The sequence below is a fragment of the Eutrigla gurnardus genome, assembly GCF_963514095.1.
Source record: "Eutrigla gurnardus genome assembly, chromosome: 13".
Lineage (NCBI taxonomy): Eukaryota > Metazoa > Chordata > Actinopteri > Perciformes > Triglidae > Eutrigla > Eutrigla gurnardus.
This window is the reverse complement of record NC_139936.1, coordinates 126937-146689: the sequence shown is the minus strand read 5'-3', so window position 1 is coordinate 146689 and position 19753 is coordinate 126937. Positions and strand designations below refer to the sequence as shown.

The window sequence follows — 19753 nt, the reverse complement described above, 5'->3', positions numbered from 1 at the left end:
AGACAACTGGCAGGAAGCTGCTGCCTCACCCAGGCCACAGTAAACACTGCCGCAGACGGGGTCAGGGATCAGGGGTCCGGTCTAGTCTGGGGGTTCTGGGGGGTCTGTGGAAGGACAGGAAGGAGGACCAGGATGAAGACCAGGAGGTCACTGAGTACTCAACTTGCACGGCCACACTCAAGGGCACTCGCATGACATCATCACATGGAGACAATTACATCATTCTGTCACCTGTAAACTCAGGAGGACCGGTGAGTCTGACACAGAACCACTTCCAGTCCAATCTGACCCTGACTCAGAACTATGATCTGACCCAAAACCCAGAACATTTCACCAGAATTACAACATCACTGATAGTGTTCCTCCTGAATCAGAATCTTTCAGCTTAAGAACTCTGTAGAATCCCGAAGAACCCTGTAAAACTCTGTAGAACCCAGTAAAACCTGAAGAACTCTGTAGAACCCAGTAGAACCTGAAGAACTCTGTAGGTTCTTGTAGAACCCTGAAAAACTCTGTAGAACCCCATAGACCTCTGAAGAACCCTGTAGAACTCTGTAGAACCCAGTAGAACTCTGTATGACCCTGTAGAACTCTGAAGAACCTTGTAGAACTCTGTAGAACCCAGTAGAACTTTGTAGGAACCTGTAGAACTCTGAAGAACCCTGTAGAACCCAGTAGAAAACTGTAGAACCCAGTAGAACTCTGTAGGAACCTGTAGAACTCTGTAGAACCCAGTAGAACTCTGTATGACCCTGTAGAACTCTGAAGAACCCTGTAGAACTCTGTAGAACCCAGTAGAACTCTGTATGACCCAGTAAAACTCTGTATGACCCTGTAGAACTCTGAAGAACCCTGTAGAACTCTGTAGAACCCAGTAGAACTCTGAAGGAACCTGTAGAACTCTGAAGAACCCTGTAGAACCCTGTAGGACCCTAAGGCGTCTCTAGAACTTTGATGAAAACCGTCTCTATGTTGTTTGTTCTGTCTGTGCTGCAGCTGCTCCAGCCGGTTTATCAGGACCAGAATGGAACGATCGGTAAGATCACCCTAATTATTAATCATGAAACTGATTATTGATCATAAAACTGATTGTTGATCATTAAATTGATTATTCATCATCCAGTATTGATAAATATATTGATTTACACTCTGTCCTTGATCACCAGGGAGTCTGTACCAGACCAACCCCAGAAGGGATCAGAACCTCTTCCATGACCCTCGACCTGGGTTGTCACAGCGACTGTTCACTGGCTGCACCTCCACCCTGCCCACCTCCACCTCCTCAGTCCGGCACAGTGACTACGGCAACTACCAGAACTGCACCATCGTCCAATCACATCTGCCCTGCTCCACCTACCAAACCTACGTCCCCCTGCCACCCAAAACACTAATCTTCCCCATCTATGTCCAGGTCAGAGCCTGAACCAATCCTAGACCCTTAAACCTACACCTAACCTTCTCTCAGATCAGACCCTAAAACTTGAATCAGAGCCCAGAACCAATCCTAACAGGAAGTGTAGACCATTTTCCTGACTTAGAACCCTCAAGACCATCATCTTCCCCATCTTGGTCTAGGTCAGACTCTTATACCTGACTATAACGAATCTGACATTCTTAGACTCCGAAGGACCGTTTTCATGGCCTCTGACCCAGGAGAGGGGAAGAAGAGGTCAAAACATTAGAACCCTGATTGTCTGTTCAGGTTCCAATCTGAGCACTAGAACCAGAACCTCCCAGTTGGAGCTTCAATCTGTGATGTTTATCACCACAAGAATAAAGTATTCATTTACTGCTGGATCAAGATTTGTTGTTAACACATGTCCATGTTGGTGTGGTTTTCAGCCTCTGGATCTGTGCAGCCCAGACAGAACCCTGCTGATGTCAGAGGAACTGGTTCTGCATCAGACCGACCTAGCACCTTCCAAGGTACCTGTACCACTGTAATACTAGTACTACCACAGTAATACTACCACTGTAATACTAGTACTACCACTGCAATATTAGGTCTACCACTTTAATACTGGGACTACCACTGTAATACCAGTACTACCACTGTAATACTAGGACTACCACAGTAATACTACAACTGTTATACTAGTACTACCACTGTAATAGTATTACTACCACTGTAATACTAGGACTCCCACTGTTATACTTGTACTATCACTGTAATACTAGTACTACCACTGTAATACTACCACTATAATACTAGGACTACCACTGTAATACTAGTACTACCACAGTAATACTACCACTGTAATACTAGTACTACCACTGCAATATTAGGACTACCACTGTAATACTGGGACTACCACTGTAATACCAGTACTACCACTGTAATACTAGTACTACCACTGCAATATTAGGACTACCACTGTAATACTGGGACTACCACTGTAATACCAGTACTACCACTGTAGAGAAAAGCAACACAGGAAGAATAAAACTACTAAACGACATGAGAAAACGTCATATCTGCTGGTTATAACTGTGTGTGTGTGTGTGTGTGTGTGTGTGTTAGGTGACTGTGTTGATCTATACTGACCTGCTGCTGTTCACCAGAGAGGATGAAGCGGGACGCTGCAACGTCCTACAGAGTCCCCTGTACCTGAACACACTGCAGCTCAGAGAGGGTAGGTCTGTTAGGGTTCTCAGTCCTTCAGGTCCCAGTAGTCTTTCAAAGCTTTATCATAGGTAGCTGGTCCTGGTTTAGGTTTTTGAAGATGTTAATAATCAGGTTCCACCATGATCCAGAGAGAGAGGTTCTCTTCAGTTCTCCTCAGTTCTCTTTGGATTCTCTTTGGATTCTCTTTGGTTCTATTGGGTTCTCTTCGGTTCTCTTCGGTTCTATTGGCTTCTCTTCAGTATTCTTTGGTTCTCTTGGCTTCTCTTGGTTCTCTTTCGTTCTTTTGGGTTCTCTTCGGTTTTCTTTGGTTCTCTTGGCTTCTCTTCGATTTTCTTTGGTTCTCTTGGCGTCTTTTCAGTTCTCTTGGATTCTTCTTTGGTTCTCTTGGGTTCTCTTGAGTTCTCTTGGGTTCTTCTTTGTTTCTCTTGGGTTCTCTTCAGTTCTATTGGCTTCTCTTCAGTATTCTTTGGTTCTCTTGGCTTCTCTTGGTTCTCTTTCGTTCTTTTGGGTTCTCTTCGGTTTTCTTTGGTTCTCTTGGCTTCTCTTCGATTTTCTTTGGTTCTCTTGGCGTCTTTTCAGTTCTCTTGGATTCTTCTTTGGTTCTCTTGGGTTCTCTTGAGTTCTCTTGGGTTCTTCTTTGTTTCTCTTGGGTTCTCTTGGCTTCTCTTCGGGTTTCTTGGCTTCTCTTCGGTTTTCTTGGGTTCTCTTGGGTTCTCTTGGCTTCTCTTCAGTCTTATTGGGTTCTCTTGGGTTCTCTTTGCTTCTCTTCGTTTTTCTTTGATTCTCTTGGGTTCTTCTTTGGTTCTCTTCGGTTTTCTTGGCTTCTCTCCGGTTTTCTTGGGTTCTCTTGGGTTCTTCTTTGGTTCTCTTGGGTTTTCTTGGCTTCTCTTGGGTTTTCTTTGGTTCTCTTGGGTTCTCTTTGGTTCTCTTGGCTTATCTTCGGTTTTCTTTGGTTCTCTTGGCTTCTCTTCGTTTTTCTTTGGTTCTCTTGGGTTCTCTTGGGTTTTCTTTGTTTCTCTTGGCTTCTCCGATTTTCTTGGGTTCTCTTGGCTTCTCTTCGGTTTTCGTGGGTTCTCTTGGGTTCTCTTTGGTTCTCTTCGGTTTTCTTTTGTTCTCTTGGCTTCTCTGATTTTCTTTGGTTCTCTTGGGTTCTCTTGGCTTCTCTTTGGTTCTCTTGGCTTCTCTTGTTTTCTCTTTGGTTCTCTTGGCTTCTCTTCGGTTTTCTTTGGTTCTCTTGGCTCCTCTTGGCTTTTCCGTTTTTCTTGGGTTCTCTTGGCTTCTCTTGGCTTCTCTTCGGTTTTCTTCCGTTCTCTTGGCTTCTCTTCGTTTTTCTTTGGTTCTCTTTGGTTCTTTTTGGTTTTCTTTGGTTCTCTTGGCTTCTCCGATTTTCTTGGGTTCTCTTGGCTTCTCTTCGGTTCTCTTGGCTTCTCTTCGTTTTTCTTTTGTTCTCTTGGCTTCTCTGATTTTCTTTGGTTCTCTTGGGTTCTCTTGGCTTCTCTTGTTTTCTCTTTGGTTCTCTTGGCTTCTCTTCGGTTTTCTTTGGTTCTCTTGGCTTCTCTTCGTTTTTCTTGGGTTCTCTTGGCTTCTCTTGGCTTCTCTTCCGTTTTCTTCCGTTCTCTTGGCTTCTCTTCGTTTTTCTTTGGTTCTCTTGGGTTTTCTTTGGTTCTCTTGGCTTCTCCGATTTTCTTGGGTTCTCTTGGCTTCTCTTGGCTTCTTTTCGGTTTTCTTCGGTTCTCTTGGCTTCTCTTCGGTTTTCTTCGGTTCTCTTGGCTTCTCTTCGGTTTTCTTCGGTTCTCTTGGCTTCTTTTCGGTTTTCTTCGGTTCTCTTTGCTTCTCTTCGGTTTTCTTTTGTTCTCTTGGCTTCTCTTCGGTTTTCTTCGGTTCTCTTGGCTTCTCTTCGTTTTTCTTTGGTTCTCTTGGCTTCTCTTGTTTTCTCTTTGGTTCTCTTGGCTTCTCTTCGGTTTTCTTTGGTTCTCTTGGCTCCTCTTGGCTTTTCCGTTTTTCTTGGGTTCTCTTGGCTTCTCTTGGCTTCTCTTCGGTTTTCTTCCGTTCTCTTGGCTTCTCTTCGTTTTTCTTTGGTTCTCTTTGGTTCTTTTTGGTTTTCTTTGGTTCTCTTGGCTTCTCCGATTTTCTTGGGTTCTCTTGGCTTCTCTTCGGTTCTCTTGGCTTCTCTTCGTTTTTCTTTTGTTCTCTTGGCTTCTCTGATTTTCTTTGGTTCTCTTGGGTTCTCTTGGCTTCTCTTGTTTTCTCTTTGGTTCTCTTGGCTTCTCTTCGGTTTTCTTTGGTTCTCTTGGCTTCTCTTCGTTTTTCTTGGGTTCTCTTGGCTTCTCTTGGCTTCTCTTCCGTTTTCTTCCGTTCTCTTGGCTTCTCTTCGTTTTTCTTTGGTTCTCTTGGGTTTTCTTTGGTTCTCTTGGCTTCTCCGATTTTCTTGGGTTCTCTTGGCTTCTCTTGGCTTCTTTTCGGTTTTCTTCGGTTCTCTTGGCTTCTCTTCGGTTTTCTTCGGTTCTCTTGGCTTCTTTTCGGTTTTCTTCGGTTCTCTTGGCTTCTCTTCGGTTTTCTTCGGTTCTCTTGGCTTCTCTTCGGTTTTCTTCGGTTCTCTTGGCTTCTTTTCGGTTTTCTTCGGTTCTCTTTGCTTCTCTTCGGTTTTCTTCGGTTCTCTTGGCTTCTCTTCGGTTTTCTTCGGTTCTCTTGGCTTCTCTTCGTTTTTCTTTGGTTCTCTTGGCTTCTCTTGGGTTCTCTTTGGTTGATCCATTGATAAATCTAACTATTTTATAGAGTTGATATCACGTTATAAATATGATAGAGGCATAAGATTAGTAATTCATTATCAATACATGATTTACAGTTTTTCTCGATTGTTTACACACATTTTCTGAAAGCATGAATCATACTCTCAGAACTCTACACACAAATCAAAAAAACACACACACAATGGGCAAAACCCCTCAATTCTCCTGCAAAATGAAACTTTACATTCAAAACAATGTTATTTCTTCTCAAAATGGTATTTTGTTTTCAAATGACACACACAAACCATCATATGAATAGACATTTATAAGAACCAGTTGAACACTGATGTGCTCAATGTAAAACACGATGAACACTTCTTCTCCATTTACCATAATGACTTAGGCCTTTGTTCAGTGTTACACTCACTACAGACAGTACATACATGTGTTGTAAAATATTTTAGAATATTGTTTTTATATATTTTAATTTTCCCACAAGAATACTGTAATGTATACAGTTTTCATCCCAACCAACACAAAGTTGCATATACAGTGGTCTACATACAAAACCAGAAGAAATGACTGTGTACAGTTACAAAAAACAACAACTATCCTGCATCCTCTCTTCTGTTTCGGCCACAGCACCTCATCCACATCACAGGCAATGCAAGCAATGGCCGAGCAGCGGGGGAAATATCGCCTAGCATGGCAAATCCATGCTAGGCTCCTCTTCGTACCTCACTCCTCTGGCTCTGCCTCTGTTGCCAATGTTGGCATCCATTGCTCCAAAACAGAAGAGCTCACCTGTTGCACTTTTATGCTAATGCTCTGATTGCAAATTGTAAAACTGTGTTGCAGGTGTTTGCCCATGTGATGAGTCAGTGTGCATAGTAGGGAAATTAACTTTAGAATTTTGAATGGCAGTGTGTTCCTTGTGAAAACCAGAGATTTTCTACATGAAAATTGTGCCAAATGCAGAGAATTGTGTGTAGTGTTTTGAAAAAAGTGTGTTTTAAAACTGCAATTTGAGTGTAAAGCAGGAATTGTGCTTGCAGTTTAGCAGAGTTAGTTCAGAGTGTTGGTGCATGAGTTACATGTTGTGGTCATTGTGTCTCAAGTACCAGTATTTGTGTGTAAACAATTGAGAAAAACTGTAATATGATGGCCAGACGATCATTATTCATTATTAATCTTTATTATGTTGTGTCCAGTGACGTCGGAGCAGCTCCACATCCAGTTGTAAATGCTATTCTGAAAACAGACTTACAGATAATTGATGTATTATGTATTCATATACTACCATCTGGTGTCCAGTGGCGTCGGAGCCGCTGCGTCTCTACTTCCTGCAGAGCTCTCAGGGCTGCTGGCGTTGTGTCTTCAGTCTGGAGGCCTTCAGCATCAAACAGAGACTCAGAGTCAGTCTCTGTCTCCATGACAACATCCAACTGCAGCTGGTCGCCGCGGAGACTGGACACAGCCAACAGGTACTACAGATACACTAGTCTGGATCTGTCTCTCCCAGTCTATTCTAGTCTGGATCTGTCTGTCCCGGTCTCTACTAGTCTAGATCTGTCTGTCCCGGTCTGTACTAGTCTAGATCTGTCTCTTCCGGTCTGTACTAGTCTAGATCTTTCTGTCCTGGTCTGTACTAGTCTGGATCTGCCTCTCCCAGTCTGTACTAGTCTGGATCTGCCTCTCCCAGTCTGTACTAGTCTGGATCTGCCTCTCCCAGTCTATACTAGTCTGGATCTGCCTCTCCCAGTCTATACTAGTCTGTATCTGCCTTTCCCAGTCTGTACTAGTCTGGATCTGCCTCTCCCAGTCTATACTAGTCTGGATCTGCCTCTCCCGGTCTGTACTAGTCTGGATCTGTCTCTCCCAGTCTGTACTAGTCTAGATCTTTCTGTCCTGGTCTGTACTAGTCTGGATCTGCCTCTCCCATAGTTTAAATCAAGAGATTAAACCTTTTACTCTCCCCCCCTCCCTCCCCCTCTCCCTCCCCATCCTCCTCCTCCTACCCATCCTCCTCTTCCCCCTTCGAATTCTCCTCCTCCTCATCCTCCACATCCTCCTCCTGCTTCCCATCCTCACCATCCTCCTCCCCCTCTCCCTTCTCCTCCTCATTTCCCTCTCCCTTCCCCTCCCCCTCTCCCTCCCCACCCTTCTCCCCATCCTCCTCATCCTCCCTATCAACCTCCCATCCTCTACCCCCTTCCCGCCCTCCTCCCCCTCTCCCTTCTCCTCCCCCCCTCCCTCCCATCCCTCCTCAGCTCTCAGACCTCCCCTCAGAATTTGGCCTCCTCTCTGTCGGTCAGTCTGACCTCCTCTATCGTCCTTCCTCTCCTTACTCCTCCTCTGATGCTCCTCTCCTCCTCCCCTCCACCTTTTTTGACACCCTCAGACCTGCCTCTCCCTCTCCTTACTCCTCTAGCTCTCCCTTCTCGTCCTCTACTCCTCCTCCCACTTTCTCCTCTCTCTCCCCATACACCTTCCCCTGCTCACCTCCTTCCAGGGCCTTCACCAGCCCAGCTCAGCTCCTCCCCCCACCTTCCCCCTCCTCCACACAGAGTCCAGTCTGGAAGGAAAGAGGAGGAGCAGAGGAGGAGAGGAGGAAGAGGAGGCAGGAGGAGATGGAGGAGCGGCAGATGGGGGAGGGGGAGAGCGCCTCGGAAATATCGGAGAACTTGGGAGGCATCAAGATGAAGGAAGAGGAGGAGGAGGAGAGTGATGAAGAGAGGGCAGGAGGTGCTGAGGACTTCACCTCCTCCTACAGACCTGCAGGTCAGTCTGATCTCCTTGTGAACTAGTAAAGACTGGAAAACCAGAGACCTGCAGAGGTTTGAAGTGTTCGTGTTAATAAATGACTGAAGAAAGATGATTAAATCAATGTCGTTGTGTGTTGAGTGTGTGTTGTGCGTGTGTTGTGTGTTGAGTGTGTGTTGTGTGTGTGTGTTGAGTGTTCAGTGTGTGTTGTGTGTGTGTTGAGTGTTCAGTGTGTGTTTTGTGTGTGTTACATTTACATTTACATTTAGGTCATTTAGCAGACGCTTTTGTCCAAAGCGACTTACAATAAGTACATTTGTCAAAAGAAGGAAACAAGGAAACCACAACGAATCATTGCCGATAAAGTAAGAGCTAAAAGTAGAACAAGTGTTAGGTCCTCATCTGAGTGAACTAGTAGTTCAAGAGCAACAGTGCTACGATCTGAGTGCTATAGGTAAGGGTTTTTTTTTTTTTTTTGGGGGGGTGGGGGGGGTGGGAGGTCATGCTAGTCGAGGTGAAGTCTGAACAGGTGAGTCTTGAGCCTTTTTCGGAAAATTCGGAAAGTGTTGAGTGTTCAGTGTGTGTTGAGTGTTCAGTGTGTGTTTTGTGTGTGTTGAGTGTTCAGTGTGTGTTGAGTGTTCAGTGTGTGTTGAGTGTGTGTTGTGTGTGTGTTATGTGTGTGTTGAGTGTTCAGTGTGTGTTGAGTGTGTGTTGTGTGTGTGTTGAGTGTTCAGTGTGTGTGTTGAGTGTTCAGTGTGTGTTGAGTGTGTGTTGTGTGTATGTTGAGTGCGTGTTGTGTGTTGAGTGTGTGTTGTGTGTGTGTTGAGTGTTCAGTGTGTGTTGTGTGTGTGTGTTGAGTGTTTAGTGTGTGTTGAGTGTGTGTTGTGTGTTGAGTGTGTGTTGAGTGTGTATTGAGTGTGTATTGAGTGTGTGTTGTGTGTGTGTGTGTGTGTGTTGAGTGTTCAGTGTGTGTTGAGTGTGTGTTGTGTGTTGAGTGTGTGTTGTGTGTGTGGTGAGTGTTCAGTGTGTGTTGAGTGTTGAGTGTTGAGTGTGTGTTGTGTGTGTGTTGTGTGTGTGGTGAGTGTTCAGTGTATGTTGTGTGTTGAGTGTGTGTTGTGTGTGTGTGTTGAGTGTTCAGTGTGTGTTGAGTGTGTGTTGTGTGTGTGTTGAGTGTTCAGTGTGTGTTGAGTGTGTGTTGTGTGTTGAGTGTGTGTTGTGTGTGTGTTGAGTGTGTGTTGTGTGTGTGGTGAGTGTTCAGTGTGTGTTGAGTGTTGAGTGTTGAGTGTGTGTTGTGTGTGTGTTGTGTGTGTGGTGAGTGTTCAGTGTGTGTTGTGTGTTGAGTGTTGAGTGTGTGTTGTGTGTGTGTTGAGTGTTCAGTGTGTGTTGTGTGTGTGTTGAGTGTTCAGTGTGTGTTGAGTGTGTGTTGTGTGTTGAGTGTGTGTTGTGTGTGTGTTGAGTGTTGAGTGTGTGTTGTGTGTGTGGTGAGTGTTCAGTGTGTGTTGTGTGTTGAGTGTTGAGTGTGTGTTGTGTGTGTGTTGAGTGTTCAGTGTGTGTTGTGTGTGTGTTGTGTGTTGAGTGTGTGTTGTGTGTGTGTTGAGTGTTGAGTGTGTGTTGTGTGTGTGGTGAGTGTTCAGTGTGTGTTGTGTGTTGAGTGTTGAGTGTGTGGCGAACCCCTGGCATTACAGAGTGCAGAATGAGATCCCTGTGAGCGCCACAGACATATTAAAAGAAGGTGAGCGCCTGTGAGTTAGAGCAAGTTAGAGAAAACGCTAGTTGAGGTTTAGAGGTATAAAAAAAAGATGGAATTGTTTCAAAGCCGAGTTGAGCACGTCCGGTTCAAACCGAATGGCCTGTGAACGTCTTAACCTGAGCGAGCCAGTGTGTCACATTTGGTGTAAAACAGTAGCAACTAAATGCGCCAATACAACAAACATGCATCTCCACCTCTCGGTTATGTGTGTTTATTTCAATTTTATGTATTGTTTTTGGTTATGTTTGGTTTTTATTCAAGTGCATTTTTTGTTAAAATAGACTGAGAGTCCATTTTATTTATTGTTTTTGGTTTTGTTTATTTATTTTGGATATTTAAAATGTCTTACGGTCTAGTGTTACAGTTTTTCTCAATTGTTTACACACAAATACTGGTACTTGAGACACAATGACCACAACATGTAACTCATGCACCAACCCCCTGAACTAACTCAGCTAAACTGCAAGCACAATTCCTGCTTTACACTCAAATTGCAGTTTTAAAACACACTTTTTTCAAAACACTACACACAATTCTCTGCATTTGGCACAATTTTCATGAAGAAAATCTCTTGTTTTCACAAGGAACACACTGCCATTCAAAATTCTAAAGTTAATTTCCCTACTATGCACACTGACTCATCACATGGGCAAACACCTGCAACACAGTTTTACAATTTGCAATCAGAGCATTAGCATAAAAGTGCAACAGGTGAGCTCTTCTGTTTTGGAGCAATGGATGCCAACATTGGCAACAGAGGCAGAGCCAGAGGAGTGAGAGAACAAGGAGGAGCCTAGCATGGATTTTCCATGCTAGGCTATATTTCCCCCGCTGCTTGGCCATTGCTTGCATTGCCTGTGATGTGGATGAGGTGCTGTGGCCGAAACAGAAGAGAGGATGCGGGATAGTTGTTGTTTTTTTGTTTTTTTTGTAACTGTATACAGTCATTTCTTCTGGTTTTGTATGTAGACCACTGTATATGCAACTTTGTGTTGGTTGGGATGAACACTGTGTACATTACAGTATTCTTGTGGGAAAAATACAATATATAAAAACAATATTCTAAAATATTTTACAACACATTTATGTACTGTCTGTAGTGAGTGTAACACTGAACAAAAAAAGGCCAAAGTCATTATAGTAAATGGAGAAGAAGTGTTCATCGTGTTTTACATTGAGCACATCAGTGTTCAACTGGTTCTTATAAATGTCTATTCATATGATGGTTTGTGTGTGTCATTTGAAAACAAAATACCATTTTGAGAAGAAATAACATTGTTCTGAATGTAAAGTTTCATTTTGCAGGAGAATTGAGGGGTTTTGCCCATTGTGTGTGTGTTTGTTGATTTGTGTGTAGAGTTCTGAGAGTATGAGACATGCTTTCAGAAAATGTGTGTAAACAATCGAGAAAAACTGTAAATACTCTTTAGAAAAAATGTACCATTTAGAAATTAACGTGTATTGATCTTTGAAAAGGGTGTAATTGCATTATTATGCCATTATCATTCTGTCAGTTGAAAATGGTCTCAAAACCGCAATATTATCGCTTATCAAAATTAATTTTGGGACAATCGGCCAGCAAAATTTGTTATCGTGACAAGCCTATTTGTGTGTTGAGTGTGTGTTGTGTGTGTTGAGTGTGTATGTTGTGTGTGTTGAGTGTGTGTTCCGTTTTCAGTGTGTGTTGTGTGTGTTGAGTGTATGCTGTGTGTGTGTTGTGTTCAGTGTCTATTCAGTGTGTTGTATGTTCAGTGTGTGTTGAGTGTGTGTTGTGTGTGTTGATTGTGTGTGTTGTGTGTGTTGAGTGTGTGTTTTGTGTGTGTTGTGTGTTGCGTGTATGTTGTGTGTTCCGTGTGTGTTCCGTGTTCAGTGTGTTGAAGTGTTTGTTCTTCTCCTCATCAGTCCTGCGTCGTGTTCTCTCGGAGGGTTCTCTACTGCAGGAACCTCGATCGCCCCGCTTCCTGTCTGACAGCACCATCCATCAACTCACCCGCCCCATCACCTTTGACCTGGATCCCAGTCCAGCCCCCGCCCCCCAGCCCCCCTCTGTTCACGCCCTGAGGAACCAGCTGTCCAGAGAAGGGGGGTCGCTCCACCACATGCTGCTGCTGCTCAATGGAACCAAGGTAAAGACCAGGACTGACTAACAGAGACCAGCGAGAGTAGTAGTACAGTATTAGTAGTATAGACTAGTATAGACTAGTATAGACTAGTATAGACCATAGCTCCAGGAGAGCTCGGTAGGGCCTGATCAAAACCTCTGACAGTTTCTTCCTTTTTTGTTCAGAATGTCGAGTTCAGAAACCTTCAACTGAGGAAGAAGACCAGGAATCTGTATGAACTGGACACACACTGAACAAACACTGGACACAAACTGAACACACACTGAACAGACACACTGAACAAACACTGGACACACTGAACACATACTGAACACACACTGGACACACACTGAATACATAACACACCGAACACACACTGAACACACACTGAACACATAACACACCGAACACACACTGAACACACACTGAACACATAACAGACTGAACACACAACATACTGAACACACACTGAACACACACTGGACACACACTGAATACATAACACACCGAACACACACTGAACACATAACAGACTGAACACACAACATACTGAACACATCACTGAACACACAACACACTGAACACACACTGAGCTCACACTGAACACACACTGGACACATACTGAACAGACACTGAACACACAACACACTTAAAACACACTGAAGACACTGAACACACTGAACACACACTGAAGACAATGAACACACAACACACTAAACACACAACACACTGAACATACAACACACTGAATACACACTGAACATGCACTAAACATACAACACACTGAATACACACTGAACACACAACACACTGAACACACAGAATGTTGACAACAAAGATTTCCAACCAATCAGAGGTGGTGTTTTATTTACTTCCTGTCTCTCTGACTCATCATCGACTCCTCAGAGCTGCTGAAGTTCAGAGCCGCCTGCTGTTTCTACGGCCAAGTGAATTCAGCAACCGTATCCATAGTAACAGTTTGGAGAAAGCTGTGAGAAATAACAGGTAGGTTAGATTGATGAGGACCCTTGGGGTCCCACTGGATCCAGCTGGGTCCCACTGATTCCTGTTGGTCCAACTGATTCCTGTTGGTCCAACTGGTTCCGGCTGGGTCCCACTGGTTCTAGCTGGGTCCCAGTGGTTCCAGCTGAGTCCTACTTGTTTCAGCTGGGTCCCACAGATTCTGGCTGGGTCGTACTGGTTCTCTTTGGTTCCTGCTGGTTACAATGTGTCTGTGGTATGTTTGTTTTGTTTTTCAGACCGTCTACGATGGAGGTGCTCACATGGGCCGAGGGTCTGGAGGCTCTGCTGACCAATCAGTGTAAGACCCTCCCCTTCCTATTTGTCTCCATGGGACAAGTCTCTTTCTATTGGCTGAACTAGTGTAGGTGTCCACCAGATCCTGGTCAAAAAGTCTTCTACTCTTAGACCACACCACTGGGACACCCTGGTCTTGGTCATGACATGCCTCTCTGCTCTCTCCCATTGGTCAGATGGTCTGGCAGTTTTTCGTTATTTCCTAAGGTCAGAATTCAGTGAGGAGAACCTGGACTTCTGGTTGGCTGTGGAGAAATTCAAGAGGACACGCCCACTCAGCAAGATGGCCGCCAAAGCTATGAAAATCTATGATGAGTTCATTTCTACCAATGCATCCAGACAGGTATATGTCTGTGTATCTGTCTGTCTATCCTCTGATTGGTCCAATGTTTGGTCATGTGACCCTGTGTCTCTCCTTCTCCAGGTCAACGTGGACTCATCTGTCAGAGAATTGACCAATCAGGGCCTGCAGGTTGGAGTGAACCCTGTGACCTTCCAACTGGCTCAGGATCAGATTTTCGACCTCATGAAGACTGACAGTTATGCACGATTCCTCAGGTCCCGCCTCTACAGCCAGCTGGCCAACCAGGGTGTTCAGACAGCTACAGAATCATCCAATCAGAGCGCAACTGGGGCTGTAGCTTTCGGCCAATCATGAGTGATGAGCAAACAGAGGCTAAAGGTACGTGTCCACAGGGGCGATTTTAAACACGAGTGGACGCGCCGCTTCCCAGTATTGCACGCTTGGTGGGCTGCCACTAGAGGATGATTGACAGGCGCTCTCCTTCATACAATCACGCGTACACTTCGTGGCTGCACCTGATTGGATGATTGCTTTTACCGGTGGCCCGTCTGCTCCCGGATTTCAAATCCCAACATGGCGGCTCGTTGGGAAACTTTCTCTTATTTTACGAAAATAGTTCACCGAAAGGTGTTTCTGAAAACATTTTATGCGAGAAATAAGCTATGCAGTTGCTGAATCTGTCTTTATTTTAGATCGACAACATTCAGTTTAGAAGATTTTCGCGAGCGTTCGCGAGCGTTCCCGAGGCGGCGAGTCGAGCCCGGCGCCTCTGATTAGCATAAAGTAGATTCGACTTCAACTTTAGGCAAATGAGGAGCGGCCAACTCGCGCGCCGTCTCTCAACATTCGCCGTGACGCTACCAGAATGCATTGCACGACTTTTCACATAGACAATGAATGGGAAGCGGGGAAACACCGCTGCCTGTGGACACGCACCTTGACTGTCTGTCTGATTAGTCAATCAGCTCCAATCATCTATTCAGACGAGAGCTGACCAATGAAAATAAATTATCAAGTTGCATCATGGGTATCGTTCGATGTAATGTTTTTGGAGACACAATTACAACTTTGGAGTTTAGTTTTGGATTATTTTTCTAGTGCCCTTTAAAGGAAAACACCACCGCATTTCCATACTGCACTATGTTCTGCTATGATCTTAGACGAGGTGATACATACCTCCCTCTCCTCTGTGCGTGCACTCAATGGCTCTTGCGCGCATTCCGCGCAGCGCTAATTTGCTAGCATGTAGCTTGTCCTAGTATATTCCTTAGGATCCAAAGGGGGGTGAAGTTAGAAGCGACCAAGCACTTCCACATTGTCCCTATTTAAATACGGTTACGTGAGTAGTTACACGACCCAAGTTTGGTTACACAAAATGAAACATGCCAATTTTTCTAAGCGGATAACAAGGATAACTATATAGTATGGCGGAATAACAACTGGAAGCACGTCGACGTCGGCGCAGTAATATCATCACTCCGCTCCCCCTCTTACTTCCGTCAACAGAACCTACGTGACCTGCACGCCGTCGCCTGCACTACCTGTAGTAGTTTGTGCACAGTTGAGGAAGCATCAGGTTGTAGTAAGATAGTTTGTGAACAATCAAACATCGTGGTTATAACGTGCATCGTACAGGGTTGTGAAAACAAGCAGAAGGTATATAGTCCCGTCATGTTTTGAGTGATGATATTACTGCGCCGACGTCGAAGTGCTTCCAGTTGTTATTCCGCCATACTATATAGTTATCCTTGTTATCCGCTTAGAAAAATTGGCATGTTTCATTTTGTGTAACCAAACTTGGGTCGTGTAACTACTCACGTAACCGTATTTAAATAGGGACAACGTGGAAGTGCTTGGTCGCTTCTAACTTCACCCCCCTTTGGATCCTCAGGAATATACTGGGACAAGCTACATGCTAGCAAATTAGCGCTGCGCGGAGTGCGCGCAAGAGCCATTGAGTGCACGCACAGAGGAGAGGGAGGTATGTATCACCTCGTCTAAGATCAGAGCAGAACATAGTTCAGTATGGAAATGCGGTGGTGTTTTCCTTTAAGTGTCTAATGTAACGTTTAATAGAAGATTGTGACATTTTTTGTGTTTTATTAGTAGACTCAACTTTGTTGTTATTAGAACAGAAGATTAATAAACTGTATGATGAAGAGCAGCGTCATGGGAACTGACAATAAATGATGTTACAAAATACAGGAACACTGGCTTCTTATACATCAATCGGTTCAGGTTTTACACCACATTCTGTGACCCATCAGAATGTGTGATCCATCTGAATCTGTGATCCATCAGAATGTGTGACTCAACAGATTCTGTGACCCATCAGAATCGATGTTCTCTGTTACAAATGTTCTGCATGTTTGTTCTCAGAAGAAGACTGTCTACTTGACGTTTGATCCCTACTTGGTTTCTTTGATTCTCTTTTGGATTATAATTGTGAATAACAGTGAACGTATTGCTGTAAAACGGAGGATTATTGCAGTAAAGTATTCTAACTGTAGATTTATGAAGATGATCCACTAATTCTGACTCAGCAACAGAATGTGATGAGTGACAGCCTCTGGTTCAAACAGGTCTACTATTACTAATTGTGTCTAGTAATCCATTTTTAGTTATAAATCCTGTTTTTAATGTTTAGTTTCACCTCATTATGACCTCTGTTATTGAATGTATATGACAAATAAACAAACTTTGATAACTAGAGATCATGTTTGTCAGGTAACTTCATGATCTGCGTTAAATCTGAAATCAGTTCTTAGTTATAACTCAGTGATGGACAGAAGTAGGCAGTGAAAAGGACTGAAGGCGTTTTATTAGAGAGACAGGAGGGACAGACAAAACCTCGGTCCACCAGACGGACCCAGCAGTGGTTTCTACCCGGCCAGGATGTGTTTGACGAACTCTGTGTAGTTGATGAGTCCGTTGGCATCTTCTTGTCCCACCATCAGCCGGTCCACTTCGTTCTCCGTCATCTTCTCCCCCAGCGTGGACAGGACGTGGCGGAGCTCCGCCCCCATCACTGTGCCATTGCCCTCCTTGTCGAAGACCCTCAGACCCTCCACGAAGTCCTCGAAGGTGCCCTGCTCTTTGGAGCGCGCCACGTGCTGCAGCATCGGCAGGAAGGCGTCAAAGTCCAGCAGCTTGACGTTCAGCTCCTCAGCTTTGGGCCTCCCCAGCAGCTTCAGCACCTCCTCGTTTGTGGGGTTGTGGCCCAGCGCGCGCATCACATCTCCACACTGAGCGAAGGTAATCTTCATCTCGCCAGCTGGCGTCTCATCGAAGAGTGTGAAGGCATCTCTGAACTCCTCGATCTGATCGGCGGTGAACTCCACCACGATGCTCTTCAGGTCCACCTCAGGGGCTTTGCATTCAGGCTCCGCGGGCTTGGATGCAGGAGGAGGCTCCTCCTTCTTCACCTCCACCTTCTTCACCTCCGTCTTCTTCGCTTCCACTTTCTTCGGAGCCATGCTGCTGAGAGGATGGACAGCAGTGAGGACGGCTGGAGACCGAGGGGTTTTATAGCGACCATAGGCAGGGCAAGCAAGGCAGGAATGAATGGGAGAGAGAGAGAGAGAGAGAGGCCAACCAAAGATGGAAAAAAACTGAAATAGAAACACTTAGAAGATAAGATAAGAACCTGAACTAGGACCCCAGTCAGACCTGCACCAACCAAGAGGAACTACATTCTTTAGTTGTCTGTCTCCATCTGTCTGTCTGTCTCTCTCTGTTTGTCTGTCTGTCTCTCTCTGTTTGTCTGTCTCCATCTGTCTGTCTGTCTCTCTCTGTTTGTCTGTCTCCGTCTGTCTATCTGTCTCTCTCCATCTGTCTGTCTGTTTGTCTGTCTCCATATCTCTGTCTCTGTATGTCTGTCTCCGTCTGTCTCTGTCTGTCTCTCTCCATCTGTCTGTCTGTCTGTCTCCGTCTGTCTGTCTGTCTGTCTGTCTCCATCTGTCTGTCTGTCTGTCTATCTGTCTCCGTCTGTCTGTCTCCATCTGTCTGTCTCCGTCTGTCTCTGTCTGTCTGTCTCTCTCCATCTGTCTGTCTCCGTCTGTCTGTCTGTCTCCATCTGTCTGTCTGTCTGTCTGTCTCTGTCTGTCCTGCAGCCCGTCACATATGGAAACTATCAGTGTCTCCCATTAACATTCCCTGCTGTGATAAGGACTGTGATTACCCAGAATGCTCTGTGTGTCCTTCAGTCTTTAAACAACAGTGACGTTGACAGAGTTCAGACCTGCAGTTTCACCCTCCTTCTCCTCCCTCTTCTCCTTCTCCTCCCCTTCTTCTTCTCCTCCTTCTGTTCTCCTTCTCCTCCTTCTTCTCCTTCTCCTCCTTCTGTTCTCCTTCTCCTCCCTCTTCTCCTTCTCCTCCCTCTTCTCCTTCTCCTCCTTCTGTTCTCCTTCTCCTCCCTCTTCTTCTTCTCCTCCCTCTTCTCCTTCTCCTCCTTCTGTTCTCCTTCTCCTCCCTCTTCTTCTTCTCCTCCTTCTTCTCCTTCTCCTCCTTCTGTTCTCCTTCTCCTCCCTCTTCTTCTCCTCCCTCTTCTCCTTCTCCTCTCCTTCTTCTTCTCCTCCTTCTGTTCTCCTTCTCCTCCTTCTTCTCCTTCTCCTCCTTCTGTTCTCCTTCTCCTCCCTCTTCTCCTTCTCCTCCCTCTTCTCCTTCTCCTCCTTCTGTTCTCCTTCTCCTCCCTCTTCTTCTTCTCCTCCCTCTTCTCCTTCTCCTCCTTCTGTTCTCATTCTCCTCCCTCTTCTTCTTCTCCTCCTTCTTCTCCTTCTCCTCCTTCTGTTCTCCTTCTCCTCCCTCTTCTTCTCCTCCTTCTTCTCCTTCTCCTCCTTCTGTTCTCCTTCTCCTCCCTCTTCTTCTTCTCCTCCTTCTTCTCCTTCTCCTCCTTCTGTTCTCCTTCTCCTCCCCTTCTTCTTCTCCTCCTTCTGTTCTCCTTCTCCTCCCTCTTCTTCTTCTCCTCCTTCTTCTCCTTCTCCTCCTTCTGTTCTCCTTCTCCTCCCTCTTCTCCTTCTCCTCCTTCTGTTCTCCTTCTCCTCTCCTTCTTCTTCTCCTCCTTCTGTTCTCCTTCTCCTCCCTCTTCTCCTTCTCCTCCTTCTGTTCTCCTTCTCCTCTCCTTCTTCTTCTCCTCTTTCTGGCCTCCTTCTCCTCCCTCTTCTTCTTCTCCTCCTTCTTCTCCTTCTCCTCCTTCTGTTCTCCTTCTCCTCCCTCTTCTCCTTCTCCTCCTTCTGTTCTCCTTCTCCTCCCTCTTCTTCTTCTCCTCCTTCTTCTCCTTCTCCTCCTTCTGTTCTCCTTCTCCTCCCTCTTCTTCTTCTCCTCTGTCTTCTTCTTCTCCTCCTTCTGTTCTCCTTCTCCTCCCTCTTCTTCTTCTCCTCCGTCTTCTTCTTCTCCTCCTTCTGTTCTCCTTCTCCTCCTCTTTCTTCTTCTTCTTCTTATTTGACCTTTTTATTGTTAAACATTTACATCAATATACATCTCATACATCGACATTAACATTCATTTAATTTATCAGACTGTTATATTAAAACTTAATCTGATACAAATTAATAAATGTATGTATAACAGACACAGTGTGTGTGTGTGTGTGTGTGTGTGTGTGTGTGTGTGTGTGTGTGTGTGTGTGTGTGTTCAAACAGAGGGTGGCAAGATTTGGAAGCCTCTCTTTGGTTACTATGGTGATGTAAGCCCAGAGGGGGGTTTCGTTCTCTCTCTTTCTCTTCTATTGTGTCAGTGTGTTAGTGTGTGTGTGTTATTGTGTCAATGGGTGTGTGTGTGTGTGTGTGTGTGTGTGTGTGTGTTATTGTGTCAATGGGTGTGTGTGTGTGTGTGTGTGTGTGTGTGTTATTGTGTCAATGTGTGTGTGTGTGTGTGTGTGTGTGTGTGTTATTGTGTCAATGGGTGTGTGTGTGTGTGTGTGTGTTATTGTGTCAATGGGTGTGTGTGTGTGTGTGTTATTGTGTCAATGTGTGTGTGTGTGTGTGTGTGTGTTATTGTGTTAATGGGTGTGTGTGTGTGTGTGTGTGTGTGTGTGTGTGTGTGTGTTATTGTGTCAATGGGTGTGTGTGTGTGTGTGTGTGTGTGTTATTGTGTCAATGTGTGTGTGTGTGTGTGTGTTATTGTGTCAATGGGTGTGTGTGTGTGTGTGTGTGTGTGTTATTG

General features: G+C 45.0%; 1 protein-coding gene and 1 pseudogene across 3 annotated transcripts in view; one reads left to right on the top strand and one right to left on the bottom strand.

Annotated features, from left to right (window-relative positions):
- The window catches only part of LOC311023198 (regulator of G-protein signaling 3-like), a 32778-nt gene extending 17858 nt beyond the window's left edge, over positions 1-14920 (top strand). Inside the window, exons 15-27 of one of the 2 annotated variants that reach the window (XM_084024900.1) lie at positions 3-251; positions 997-1036; positions 1167-1411; positions 1843-1926; positions 2522-2633; positions 6670-6839; positions 7626-8136; positions 11771-11994; positions 12156-12202; positions 12877-12975; positions 13230-13291; positions 13464-13630; positions 13712-14920. In XM_084024900.1, coding sequence (XP_083881026.1) covers positions 3-251; positions 997-1036; positions 1167-1411; positions 1843-1926; positions 2522-2633; positions 6670-6839; positions 7626-8136; positions 11771-11994; positions 12156-12202; positions 12877-12975; positions 13230-13291; positions 13464-13630; positions 13712-13945 — 2244 coding nt within the window. In that variant the 3' untranslated portion in view covers positions 13946-14920. The remainder of the gene's footprint in view (positions 1-2; positions 252-996; positions 1037-1166; positions 1412-1842; positions 1927-2521; positions 2634-6669; positions 6840-7625; positions 8137-11770; positions 11995-12155; positions 12203-12876; positions 12976-13229; positions 13292-13463; positions 13631-13711) is intronic. The other variant, XM_084024901.1, reaches the window with a different exon arrangement.
- A 1473-nt stretch (positions 14921-16393) lies between these two features.
- Positions 16394-17104, bottom strand: LOC311023612 (myosin light polypeptide 6 pseudogene; annotated as a pseudogene). Its single transcript has one exon. The product of its transcript is annotated as a myosin light polypeptide 6 pseudogene (transcript).
- Positions 17105-19753: the final 2649 nt, after the last annotated feature.